Source organism: Dioscorea cayenensis, chromosome 11 (assembly GCF_009730915.1).
Source record: "Dioscorea cayenensis subsp. rotundata cultivar TDr96_F1 chromosome 11, TDr96_F1_v2_PseudoChromosome.rev07_lg8_w22 25.fasta, whole genome shotgun sequence".
NCBI lineage: Eukaryota > Viridiplantae > Streptophyta > Magnoliopsida > Dioscoreales > Dioscoreaceae > Dioscorea > Dioscorea cayenensis.
This window is the reverse complement of record NC_052481.1, coordinates 3,774,854-3,788,693: the sequence shown is the minus strand read 5'-3', so window position 1 is coordinate 3,788,693 and position 13,840 is coordinate 3,774,854. Positions and strand designations below refer to the sequence as shown.

General features: G+C 29.7%; 1 protein-coding gene across 1 annotated transcript; it reads left to right on the top strand.

The window, feature by feature from the left end:
• The first annotated feature begins 9,342 nt into the window (after window positions 1-9,342).
• Window positions 9,343-11,463, top strand: LOC120271815 (mannose-1-phosphate guanylyltransferase 1-like). Its single transcript, XM_039278489.1, has 5 exons — window positions 9,343-9,467; window positions 10,068-10,202; window positions 10,313-10,375; window positions 10,455-10,694; window positions 10,769-11,463. Exons 2-5 carry the CDS (start codon window positions 10,092-10,094, stop codon window positions 11,438-11,440), a joined length of 1,086 nt encoding a protein of 361 aa, XP_039134423.1. The 5' UTR covers window positions 9,343-9,467; window positions 10,068-10,091; the 3' UTR covers window positions 11,441-11,463.
• The last annotated feature ends 2,377 nt before the right edge of the window (window positions 11,464-13,840 follow it).

The following is a 13,840-nucleotide window of genomic DNA, read 5'->3' as shown; positions in this document are numbered from 1 at the left end:
AGGTTTTTAAGGAGAAAGATTTGGAGATCGTGGGAGGGAGTTCATCGGAGTGGCTACTTGCTTTGGTAAAGGGTCTTCTTTGGTGTTGTTTTTTTGTTTAATGTTTGTGTATGTTTAGATGTATGTATTTTTGGGTGATTTTTGGAGGAAATAATGAATTTGTTTTGAGGAAATTATGATGGAGTTGATGAGAGTGTTGTTGTGAAATTATTTTTTTGTGTTAAAAACCTCGATTGGTGATGAAATTGCTTGGATTGGTGGAGATGTTTCTACGGGATTCTTTCGTAGCATCAACTGTAGCATCGAGATTAGGGTTTGGTTTTAGTTAATTAAATTGATGATGATGATGATTAAGGTGTTAATGATGATGGTTAGATTGAGCTGGTTGGGTTTAACCAAATTGAAATTGGTTGAGTTGAATTGGTTTTGTTGAGTTGGGTTTGATCAAATCAAGTTGAGATGGTTTGGGTTTGGTTCAATTGATTTGGGTTAAGGATTTTTGGACTGAACCAAGTTGGTTCGATGGATTTTTGTGTAAGAATTGAGTTGGTTCAAAGGCTGGTTCGAGTAAAATTAAGTTTGGTTCGGTGCTAATTAAGATTGGTTCGGATTGATTCGCAGTGTTTAGCCTAAAGCCGAGTTTGTTTAAATACAATTGAAAGCCAGGTTGGATTATGCAAGGTCGGATTTTAACCGATTGGAGTGAGTGGGCGATAGAGTCTATTATTATTTTTTTGTATTTTTATTTTTGAGTTTAAATGTAGTATTTATTTTTGTTATATTATTACATTAGGGTGTTGTTCGGGGCTTAGGAGAGAGTTCGGGGCCTAGGGAAGGAACCCAAGGACACCGGTGAGTTGGTAGTGGCTATTATTTTTAAATAATTGATTAATTATTATTATTTTTGAAATAATTGTTTAATGGCTAGTATTTTTGGAAATAAATGTTTAAGTATTTCATTTTATCATGTTTGATTCCATATATAGTTGAAATATACGTATATTTGTTTGCCATTGATGTTCATGATAACCGTATTGATACATTCGTTTTGTATAATTATACGTATTTGTGAATAGTAAAAATACATGTATATGTGATTTAATCATTCAATTCTTGTATTTATTTTTGATGGGTATATATGCTTTGATTTGGAGTGATTTGCGAAACCATGTGAGCATATTAAAGATGTTTTATCGGCATTGTTAATAGAATTGGTTTTCATTCCTGGTATAGGAATGGTATCGTGGATCTGGGCTTTACTGGTATTATGCATTATTATACGTTTGGCATTGGCTTTGTGGAAAATAATGTTTATTTCTGTGATGTGAATACTTGTCCTGGAAAAGGATCCTGTGTTATGATTTATACAGATGGTATTATTGCTGTATTTACTTGATGGTTTTGATGGTGACGGGCTAAGGCCCGACTACTGCAGTAGTGGGTCCCCACGGGCCAGCCTTTAGAGGTGGCGTGGTGGACCTGGGTATTGATTACTACGAGGGCCAGTTCAGGTGGGAGTGTAGAGCCCTGACTGGATATTCATCGGGTAGCCGGGGTCACCGACCGGTGAACCGATGGGTCAACGTTAAGGACATGAGTTCCTTGACGGCTCTGAACCTAGCCGCGGCCACGGCAAAGGTTTAGAGAGTTTTCTAGACCATGTTATGCTGGGTGAGTGTTGGGTATTGCTGTATTTTGAATTTGAGATTTATGTTATTTTTGAATTGTGATGAGGGCAGTCTCTCACGAAATTTGTGTTTTCTGAGAAAATCAAATTGATGTTGATCTATGTTGAATTTATGTTTCAAGAGTTCTTTAAAGATTGTATTTTGCTAGAATTCTGGTATTTTGGAAAAGTTGGAAAATTATTTGAGCAGTTGGTATTTATATACTTTATATATACTGTATTTAAATATTTGAAATTATTAAGCCACTACCGACCAACTGAATGTGCTGTAGCTGCAGGAGCAGGACCCTATATTACCTGATTGAGTATAGCGCTAGTCAGGGTTGAGTCCAGGATTGCAGTGGGTCCCTCTTTCTTTCTTTCTTGTTATTGGTGTGGTGATCTTGTAGCGGTTGTACCCGCAAATTTGAGTATTTGTATTTATTGTATTTCTGTATTTGAACCTGTATTTGGTGTGAAGTTGTAAATTGTGATTTGTAGGTCTGATTTTGTTTAAAGCAGGGTGTCAGTTTCCAGTTAAAAGGGAATTTTAACTGATGGGTGCCACATTTACCTCAGTAGAAGGGGTGGGTGTGACACATGCTCTGTCTTGACAATAAAATCGACTACACCTCATTTGAAGATGGAGTGCACTTGACCAATCCGATGGAAATCAACTTCATTTTCTGTTGGAGAAACCGATTTATATATTTCGGGTATGATAAACTTCACCCAGACTACCACAAATGAGTTGCCATAATAAACACCTGGAGAAACTTCACCCTGATAGCAACGAAGAGATTCTCACCGTATTACGAAACCGACAGAACTGAAGTCGAACAAATCAAATGAGGAGAAATGAGGAGAAGAACAAGATGTAATGCAACTTCTAGGCATTGTCTATCAGAAACCAAGCAGAAAGCCCTTGAAAAGGTTGAACATGATGTGATTTGGCGCTTTTTTTCCCACCATTTTCAAGGGCAAAAATGGGATTTCACAACATGGACCCATTTGAAGTGAACGGTAGGGGGTAAAAGGGAAGTTAAACACTAACGGAAGGGTTGTCCGGGGTGTGTAAAAGTAGGAGGGGGTTTTTGGGAAGTTTTGAAAATTACGATGGGTGAACAGTAATTTTCCCTATAAAATAAATAAAAATAATAAAATTATTATATAAGATAAAATTCATGTTGGGTGATAATAATAATATAACATGTGCAATGAAACATGTGTCTTCATAATATTTTTTGTTTTGAAATTTATATTTTAAATGTATTTTTTTATTAAACTTATCCATTTATAATTATTAATTATCTAAGCATATTAATGTAAAAATAATAGTATAATAAATAAAATAAAAACTTTAAAAAATGCAACCATTATCTCAAAAATATCTAACAAAAACATAATCCATCGGCATTACAGTGAAATTTAACTCTAGATTATTTGCTGGTTTAGTTGATTGGTGAGTTTCTTTTTTTCACTCAATCTCTTCTAAATTTATATTTTATCTTGTAGGGACTTATCTTGCTTTTTTTTAATATATCTAATGTAATTTGTTTCATTGATTGTGTTGATTTTTTTTTAATGAAAATTTAATATTTGTTAAATATTTGTTTGTTATTTGTTAAAAAAATTTGTTATCAAGAATTTATTATCCAATGATAGTAAAAAAATATTAAATATTTGTTTGATTAAATGTTGTGAAAATTTTGATTATTTATTAAATTATTAATTGAATGAGATTATGAATTTACATTAAGTTGTTTTCTAATTGCATTATTTGTTACTTTAGTTTTTTGTTGAGTTAATTGTTAATTATGTAAATATAATAGATTTTTTACACTTAACCCAAAATTTTTAGATGTATGTATATTTTATATAAATTATTATTATAATCTCAAATTTAAATTAATAAAATTATTTAAACTTTATAATTTTTTAAAATTTGAATTCAATCCTTTAATTTTGTTTTTAGTTTCACCACTGCATATAATCTCACTTTCTTTCGATCTTTTCCTGTCATTAAAAAGAATTGAATTTAAAGATTTCATATTGAATTGAAAAATACAATATAAAAAGAAGAGATAAATAAATGAAAATTATAGAAAACATCCCACATGCTTTATGTTTGGTGAGGTGACTCCTTCTTAATTTGAAAGTTCATAAATATTTTTATAATATAAAGACGTGCCATGCAGGGACGTCCACAAGTTTTAAATTTGTGGTATGTTAGATCTCTCAATTTCAACCCGTCTCTTTTTTTTGTTTAATTTTTATCATCTGTAGGCATCTATAAACATTCATAAATGATATTTAGTTTTATAATATTATTAAAGATTGACAATTTGGTAGGCTGATCATGATAAATATAAACCAAACGTATTATTTTAAATTTCATTCAATTTAAAAACTTAAGTTAATTTAATTTTATAATTTTAAATTAATTAGTATGAAACTATTAATTCATCTAACAATGATAAATCAATATAGAAATCAACTATTTTCTAGTATTACTAACAATCAGGTACTTATTAATTAACTGTATAATAAAATGATAAAAATAAAAAGGACTTCAAAATTCATGAACCATCTCAATAAAATAAAAGAACAAAGCTAAACAAGTAGTTTAAAAAGTGGGTTGGACTTGGAATCAAATCAATAGGACAAATGCTTGCTACCAAACAATCCATCACAACATGCAAAGACTAGTAACATAATAGAAAGAAACATGCACTACAACAAATTTGTCAATTATTGACATATGTGATAATGTCATAAAATAATATATTTTTGTCACTAAAAATTTTTTATGACGCTTTGTTGCCGTCACCACATTTTGTCGCCTTTGCTCCGTCGCTAAAGGGTTAATGTGACGATTACATGTTCGTCACATAATGATACCTTTTATGTGACAAAATTATCATATTTTTACCTATTTTATAATCATTAATGACATGCATTTTTATCACTAAATGTTGTGCCAAACTGTCATAAAATGTTATGAATTGTCACTAAATATAAGGTAAAGTTTTATCATTTGTGACATTCCATTAATTTTCAAATAATAAATAATAAAAATATTTGTAACCATTTCAAATAGAATAGCGTCATAAAAAGTGGTTAACGTCACTATATATTGTTAAAAAATTATAATATTTAGTGACAAAAGTCTATTTTTGTGATGATGAAAATGCGTCACTAATGAAAAATATGCCATAAATTAATTTTTTTTGTAATATCACAATTAATTAAATATTATATAGTTTGCAATATTTTTATAATGTCACAATCAATCATGTTTTTATGATGTATTTGTAATTTGTGATATATTTTAGTGAATATTTTTAATAAATTAAATAAATTATCAAAAATTTAATTTTTGATAATATATCATAAATAAAATTAAATCAATATTATTATTACAAAAAGAAAAATAACACAATTATCATAATTTATAGTTAATCTTATGGATTAACAAATTTCAATTTCGTAAAATTTCAAAAACATTAAAAACTTATAATCTTAAGTAAATCATATCAAAATAGATAACTATTCTTCATGCAACTCTTGTGGAGTTCGTGTTTATGGTGTTTTGTTGATGCAGAGCTTGCCTCATTAAAACCTGAAATAAATATTTTTAAAATAATAAATATTAATTTATAAGAAGAGTAAATTAACAAAAGTAAAGTTCAAAATATAATTATATATACATATACATATATACTAATATGCATCCAAAAAATTAATAAAAAGCACAATAGATAGTCATAACAAAAATTAATTGATTAATGACAAACTTTAACAATTTAAACTGCTAATCAAACAACTATAGAAATTAAAGCAATAATTCCATTATATAATAATGATGATTAAAAAATACATAAATTAATCAAAAAACACAAGAATCAATATTGTTAGCAACCCTTTGGAAAGAAAACTTTAATCTAATGATTGTAGCCGATGTCAATCTCTTTCCCATTCAAATATTCCCTTCTCCAACGGAACCATTATCACTACAAAACCCATAAAATTAGAAGCGAATCAAGCAATTATAAAAAATTTATGAACTAAGTGCATTGGAACACTAATGCAAATACTAAAAAGATTCATGAGATCTTTGATGAAGTAGGAACTTACACAAGCATTATAAAAAAAAATCAAGAACTTAAAAAAAGTGGAAGTGTGCCTTAAGATGGAGGCAACAATAAAATAAAAAATAGACGGTAGTATAAACATTGAGAAAGAGAAATATAATGTACCTTAGTAATGATGAGAGAGAAAGAAAGATTGAGAAAGAATAGAAATTGAGATAGAGATTTATATAGAATTTTGTTTTTAAATTTTTATAAACTTTAAACTAAATTTAGATAAATGAAAATTATTCAGAAATTTTTATAGGATATATCTTTTTATTGAATGAAAATCTGTTCAAAGTCTATATTAAAACTAACATATTTTTATATTTTTTAATTAAATTCACAATAATTTTAAAAAAATTATTAACAAATTTAAACTAAATTTAGATAAATTAAAATTATTTAAAATTTTTTATAGGATATATCTTTTTATTGAATGAAAATCTTTTCAAATTCTATATAAAAACTAACATATTTTTATATGTTTTTAATTAAATTCGCAATAATTTTTTTAAAAAATTATTAACAAATTTAAACCAATGAAACTTGAATTTTAAATTATCGTTTAAATATATTTCGCAATAATTTTTTAAAAAAAGCTTATAACAAATTTAAATCAATGAAATTTGAATTTTAAATTAATACTGTAGTTATAAAAACTTCTTTAATATCTTTATAAAATTACTTCAATAATATAAAGGTCTTTTATAATTTAGTCCTTATTAATAAAATAAATTATAATATATATGAAGGTGTTAATATAAAATATCTCTAATAAAATCTTTAAAAATAAAAAAATTCAAAAAGAGATAAATAGAGTTATTTGAATAAAAAAATAATTTAAAATAAATCAATATGAAATTAAACTAATATGGGGATGCTATAACCCTATATTCACAATTTTTTTTTTGAAAATAAACAATGTAGAAATTGATAAATATAGTTTAAAAAAATTATATTTTTAGGAAAAATATTTGCAAAAAATTTTTTTTTATCCCCTTGCCCCTAGGTATTAAATTGGTTTATATAACATGAAAAAATTTATATTCGTTTGCAAAAAATATATTGTTTTGCTTTCTCAAGTTTTTTTACTTGCAAAAGCTATTTATATTGTATAAAAATATATGATTTTAGAAAAATATTTGGAAAAGTCTTTTATTTGCTTTTATATTCGACAAATTGGTAAGCATGATATTGAAAATTATATTTTATAAAAATATTTATATTAGTTGTTTGGTTTATTAACGTTTTGCGTGACTCCACCCTAAAAAAATTATTATATGTCCTTTACTCATATCTATGTCAATTTATATAAATAATTTTTGTTATATTTTTCTCCTAAATTAATTGTAAAGCATAAAAGAATGTTTACGTCATTTAGTATTTTATCTTTCAATGGTATTTAGCATTTGACTACGAAAAAAAATTATTAGTGAGAGATAATTAGTGTCATTAAATTTAGTAACAAATAGTGACATTATTCAATATCATCAAGTAATGCGATATTTATTTGTAACAATATTATAATATCATTATTACTTATATTTTTGGTGACAAACCCATATGTCACAAAAAATAAATTAAAGATGACATAAAAAAATTCAAATTATCGGGTGATAATATATGTTAATATTAGTAACATTATTTAAATTTAGTTTTAAAACAACAAATTTTAAAATTTGTCGCGAAAAAATATTATATTAATGACGTACTATATTTGTCACTTAATATTTAAACCGTCACTAAAAGTACGAGTGCATTTGGAGCTAATTTTTTTGTGACAATATCATGTGATAATTTAAAATATTGTCACATAAAATTATCAAACAAGTAAAATGAGTGACTAAATAATGATTTCGTCACATTATGTATTTTTTTGTGACAAAAAACCAATATGTCAAAATTAAAATTGTCACTAATCATCAATTTTGTTGTAGTGATGGCACCAAATATATAAATAATATAAATAAATAAATCATAGTTTCGGACAATGGAGTGTGATGGAAGATGCCAACATTGCCGAAGTTATTATTATTTAGGTAATCCATCATTTCATTTATTTATTAATTAAAAACTAAATATTAAAATGAAAATTTAATAATAGACCCAGATTGAGAAACTCTAACCCACTTCCTGTGGCTGATTTTTCATTAAACCCCTTTAATTTATATTGTATATGTTTAAAAATAGTCAATATAAATTTGAAAAATGAGGAAAATAAATCTCTCCAAGATATATATATATATATATATTATTTATAAAACTAATCAGATAATTATTATTTTTAAAATAAAAGAGGTTATCTCATAATCCTAGATTCATGGATACTAAGTTTTTTTTTTTTAAATGACCTACCATTAAAAAATCAGAGACATACACAAATATTGGTGAAGTAAGTGGAAGTGAGATTTATATACTAATGATTGCTAAGGCTATCTACATATAACCATTACTCACACCCTCATAAATATATCTTTATTCGTGATTCAAATTCTTACCACTTGTGACACATGGGCACTGAGATCATCTGCATACAACAATTATTCACGATTTAAAAAAAATATGCACTCATTAATGATTCGAACTCTCACCACTTGTGATATATGAATACTGAGACCATCCACATATTACTATTATTTACATTTCAAAAATATATGATCATCTATAATTTAAACTCTCATCATTTGTAAATAATTATAATGGGAGTTTTACTATTATTCATATTCACATCTCAAAAATACATCATCATTTATAATTTAAACTCTCATTATTTCATTTGTAAATGGTTGTAATGGGAGTTAGAGTTTTTTTTAAATTGAAATAGAGATAAATAACAGTGCTTTCTTAAAAAAAAAAAAAGAATTAGTTATAAACCGCTCAAAAATTCTATAATTGCATATTTACCATCAGAAGAAACATAACTTATATATATCGCTAAAAAATATAGGTAATTATGGATATGCCCCTACTGTTAGATTCCGGAAATCAAATTTAATTAACTATGGTTATAACTTGGATTAAGATATACAAAAGGTCCAAATTAACCATTGTACAACCTAAAAAAACTTTTCAAGAGTATATATGCAATGGTATAATGATAATTTTATATATTTGTTGTTTGTTAATGTATGGTTTTTCAACTAATTTGAATCCCAAAAATATATACATAATTATGTATATTATTCAAGGGTATGTATGTAATTAACTTTTATTCAAAGACAAATATGCAACTTCAAAATTTTTTAGGGCCCTTTAAAAAAAAACCTTTCTTTGTTATTCTTTGAGATTCGCGCTGGATGACTCACTGCTGACCATCAGATCTAACCGCTTGGTGGGGGCAGCAAACGACAAAAGAACTTTTGTAGAGTGTTAAAACGGTTGGGGTAATCCCGTAATTTAAGTACATCAGGACACGTGTAAGGCCAAGATCGATTGAGTTGGCGGGAAAATCATAGAATATTATTTTTCACGTAAACCCCCAAACTTTTCATAATATATATATTTTTAAAGGTTTATAAAAACTCAAACCCACTAAAAACCGATTCCATTCCACTTCTTCTGCTTTTTTTCTTCTCGTTTTTCTAGGGTTTTTGTCCGGAGTTTTTTAGGGTTTCCGAGGGCGATCGGGTTAGCAGTTGGAGTTAATCGCCGCTCTTTGTTGTGAGGTTTGTAGTGATGGAGTTGCATCTCGATTTCTGGGTTTTTTTTTTCTTTTAATTGAAAGAAAGCTTTTGAATTGATGATAGGAATTTTTTTTTTTATTGTTTTTAATGTGAAATAATGGAAAAAGCATCGTGTTTGTTGGATTTTCCAGTGTTTTTGCATTAAAAACCTATTTTTTTCTTTGTGGAATTTTGATCTTGTTTGTAGAAAAGAATTGAGAAAAGGTGAGTTGAAAAATCGGTTCTGTTTCTTCTTCTTTAAAAAAAAGCTATTTCATCATGTTGTGATTTTATGTTTTGATTTATGGATTCATTGAAACTGAGCTGAAGGTTGAGATTTTATTTTATTTTTTGGTGATCTTTATTAATGAGAATTTGTTCAAATTAGTAGAAATTAATGCAAAACAAACAAAGAAAAATTGGTTTAGTGTTTGGATTAAATGATGGTCATCTCATTGATTTGGTGATTTGGTTATATACCCAGAGTTTTTATGCTCTAATTTAAGCACTCAGTTTAGTCATATCTATTAAATTTTTTAATCTTGTTCATAGGGTAAATCCATTGCCAAACTATCAATTTACTGAAAATTTCATTGTTGGCAGTAAAAGGATCATCAAACAATCACAATGAAAGCAGTCATTCTTGTTGGAGGTTTTGGGACAAGGTTGAGACCTTTGACACTTAGTATACCAAAACCACTTGTCGAATTCGCTAACAAGCCGATGATTTTGCATCAGGTTTATGAACATTCCATTCGATTTCGCCTTTATTTCACATTTATATAATTTTCTTGCTATCCCTAAATCATTTCCTTCTTCTTGGTTGTTTTTGTTTCCAATTGGATTAGATTGAAGCTCTCAAAGCTGTTGGAGTGAAGGAAGTTATCTTAGCTATCAATTACAGGCCTCAGGTGAAGTAAATTTTGATATTGGATTTGTTGAGAATTGAGAGTTAATCATGGAATTCTCTTATAGTTTGAGTATTTTTAGGTGATGATGAGTTTCTTAGAAGAGTATGAATCAAAGCTCGGGATCAAAATCACATGCTCACAAGAGACGGAACCGTTGGGTACTGCAGGGCCGTTGGCTCTTGCAAAGGAGAACTTGACTCAGGATAACGACGAACCGATCTTTGTCCTCAACAGCGACATTATATGCGAGTACCCTCTCAAAGAAATGCTTGAATTTCACAATGTTCATGGGGGAGAAGCATCAATCATGGTCACCAAGGTTAAATCTTCACTAGCTCTTATTCTCTCTACTTCGGCATTCAATGCAATATATGTTTAACTCGATGAAATTAGGTTGCGGAACCTTCGAAATACGGGGTTGTGGTCATGGATGAGGATACGGGCAAGGTGAAGAAATTCGTCGAGAAACCTGTGACTTTTGTTGGTAACAAGATCAATGCAGGGATTTACTTATTGAACACCTCTGTTGTTGACCGGATTCCGCTTCAACCTACGTCCATAGAAAGACAAGTTTTCCCGGCCATCGCCGAGGAAGGGCTTCTATACGCAATGGAATCAAAAGGTTTCTGGATGGATGTTGGGCAGCCGAAGGATTATCTTGCAGGTCTTAGGCTCTACTTAGAACACTTGAGGAGGAATTTCGCAAATTCTCTCGTTGCAGGGCCTAACATTATAGGAAATGTTTTGATTGATGAGAGCGCGAAGATTGGGGAAGGATGTTTGATAGGCCCTGATGTTTCTGTTGGTCCTGGTTGTGTGATTGAATGTGGAGTGAGGCTCTCTTCATGTACATTGATGAAAGGGGTGAGAGTGAAGAGCTCGGCTTATGTCTCCGGGAGCATTATCGGCGGGCATTCAACGATCGGGCAATCGGTACATATTAGTAGTATGGCAGTTCTAGGAGAAGATGTTCATGTAAATGATACAATGTTCCTTAATGGTGTGGTGGTTTTGCCTCACAAAGAGATCAAGACACATTTTGTGAAGCCAGAGATAGTAATGTGAAGGAGAATGGAATGAACTTTGTATGTGCTGCTCTATGTGAATTTTATTAACTTTGTATGGATTCCACATATAGAAATCCACAACTCTGGTGTTCAATTTGGGCTTTATTCTGCTCATGAAATGGAAAGGGGAAAAAGGGGCAGAATGCCAGAATCTATCATTTAAACACAATAATTATGCCATTCTGATTATTATGTTCAATTATTTTCATTTAAAAAATTATCCCACTGTAAAATCATCAAAATAAAATAAAGGAAAGATTTAAACCTCCGTACAGTCCCTGTACTTTTCGAAAAATTACCTTTTAGTCCCTCTACTATTTTCGGTGCCTTTATAGTCCCTTTACTTGTTAAAATGTGACTTTTAAATCCAGACGAAAACGGACGTCCAGTTTGCCGTTTAAAACGGCTGATGTGGCTTTGTTTTATACAAATTTAATTGATGCCATCTGACGTGGCTTTTTATAATAGATTAAAGATTAAAAAAATTGGAAAAGTAATATTCATATATGTTATCGGATCCTCAATCCTGGATCCGAAACTTAAAAAATAAAACCCTTCTTCTTCCCGAGCCCTATCCTCTCACTCATCTTCGACGATCCTCCGGCTATCTCAACCTCCATCTTCCCACCCAAGCCGACGATCCTCCAGCTATCTCAACCTCCATCTCCCCCTCCCACACCTATTTTTTGATTGGATTGGATTGGATTTTGATATTGTTTAACACAGCTATTGTTTTTGGATTGGATTGGATTTCATCAAAATTTTTGGATTGGATTTCATCAAAATCAGAATGAGTGTCCTGTAATTTTGATATTGTTTAACACAGCTATTGTGTTTGGATGTCACTTGGATTTTGCCAATTTTTTGAGTTTGAAATGTATGCAGAATGATATATGCAGACCTGCTGATATAATACATCAATGAGATTTTTTTGACTTTTTGTTCCTTCTTTTTTTATTTTTTTGGGAAATGTTTTGATGTTGTATTATAATTGTTATAATTGAATATGTAAGTTGTATTACATCAGGTTAGTCTACACAAGTGTATTTCATCAAAATTTTTGGATTGGATTGTAATTGAATAAAATAAATATTGGATTACATCAAATTAGTCTTGTATACAATTGTAATACATTAATAAAACTGGACATATGTGCAGGTCAATACAATGAATGTCGGATTATATTAGATTATTCTTCATTACATCAAGTTAATAAAATTGGACACAACCAAACGGGGGCCTAAAATAATTTCCACTAGGATTCGGTCGCTCGGCTGACGACTTCGGTGTGGGAGGGGGAGATGGAGGTTGAGATAGCTGGAGGATCATCGGCTTGGGTGGGAAGATGGAGGTTGAGATAGCCGGAGGATCGTCGAAGATGAGTGAGAGGATAGGGCTCGGGAAGAAGAAGGGTTTTATTTTTTAAGTTTCGGATCCAGGATTGAGGATCCGATAACATATATGAATATTACTTTTCCAATTTTTTAATCTTTAATCTATTATAAAAAGCCACGTCAGATGGCATCAATTAAATTTGTATAAAACAAAGCCACGTGTAGGCCACATCAGCCGTTTTAGACGGCAAACTGGACGTCCGTTTTCGTCTGGATTTAAAAGTCACATTTTAACAAGTAAAGGGACTATAAAGGCACCGAAAATAGTAGAGGGACTAAAAGGTAACTTTTCAAAAAGTACAGGGACTGTACGGAAGTTTAAACCTAAAGGAAACGCCTGTATCAAAATGCATGGACCAACTTAAGCACCACCCTGTTCCTCACTCTAAGAAGGGAGAAAAAGATTCAGAAAGATGCAAGCAGTGAAAGGACATGGTCACCTTATTAGCCATGAAGGTAATTAGGTAAAGAAAAAGTAGAAGACAATGATAGCAACAGTAGCCACCAACAGCGAGCAGAAGCCTGCCATCCACAGCACAAACACCACTGCACCAACTGTCATCCTTGCTTATTGGGCTAACAGGAGTTCAGCACAGTGACTAGTACTTATAGGTTTTGTTTGAATTGGTTTTTAAAAAAAATTGTTTTTTCAGTTTATTAGAAAAACTTCTTAAAAAAAGTACTTCTTACGTTAAGTTAAACGTTTCTTTGTATTTTGTATTTGGATATGTTAATATAAAAGTACTTTTATGTTTGAGAATTTGTTTGTTCAGTAGTAAATTACTAAAATGAGTATTCATTGAATTATAATAATATTCTAATTATTATTCATTTATCACACAGGGCGAGATAGGAGCAGACAGGAGAAGAGGCTTTCAAATTTTGGAGACAAAAAAAAATTCGATGGAGATGCAAAAAGATTGAAGAGAAAACTTAAAAACCTAGATCGTTTCTTTATTTTATAAGAGCAGTTAAATAATTGTGTAATCCAAAACTTTGTTTTT

Excerpts from the sequence above, each read along its gene's own strand:
- LOC120271815 (XM_039278489.1), top strand. The coding sequence starts at position 10,092 with ATGAAAGCAGTCATTCTTGTTGGAGGTTTTGGGACAAGGTTGAGACCT. Across the intron at positions 10,203-10,312 it reads AGCCGATGATTTTGCATCAG|ATTGAAGCTCTCAAAGCTGT; the intron begins GTTTATGAACAT and ends CAATTGGATTAG. Across the intron at positions 10,376-10,454 it reads CTATCAATTACAGGCCTCAG|GTGATGATGAGTTTCTTAGA; the intron begins GTGAAGTAAATT and ends GAGTATTTTTAG.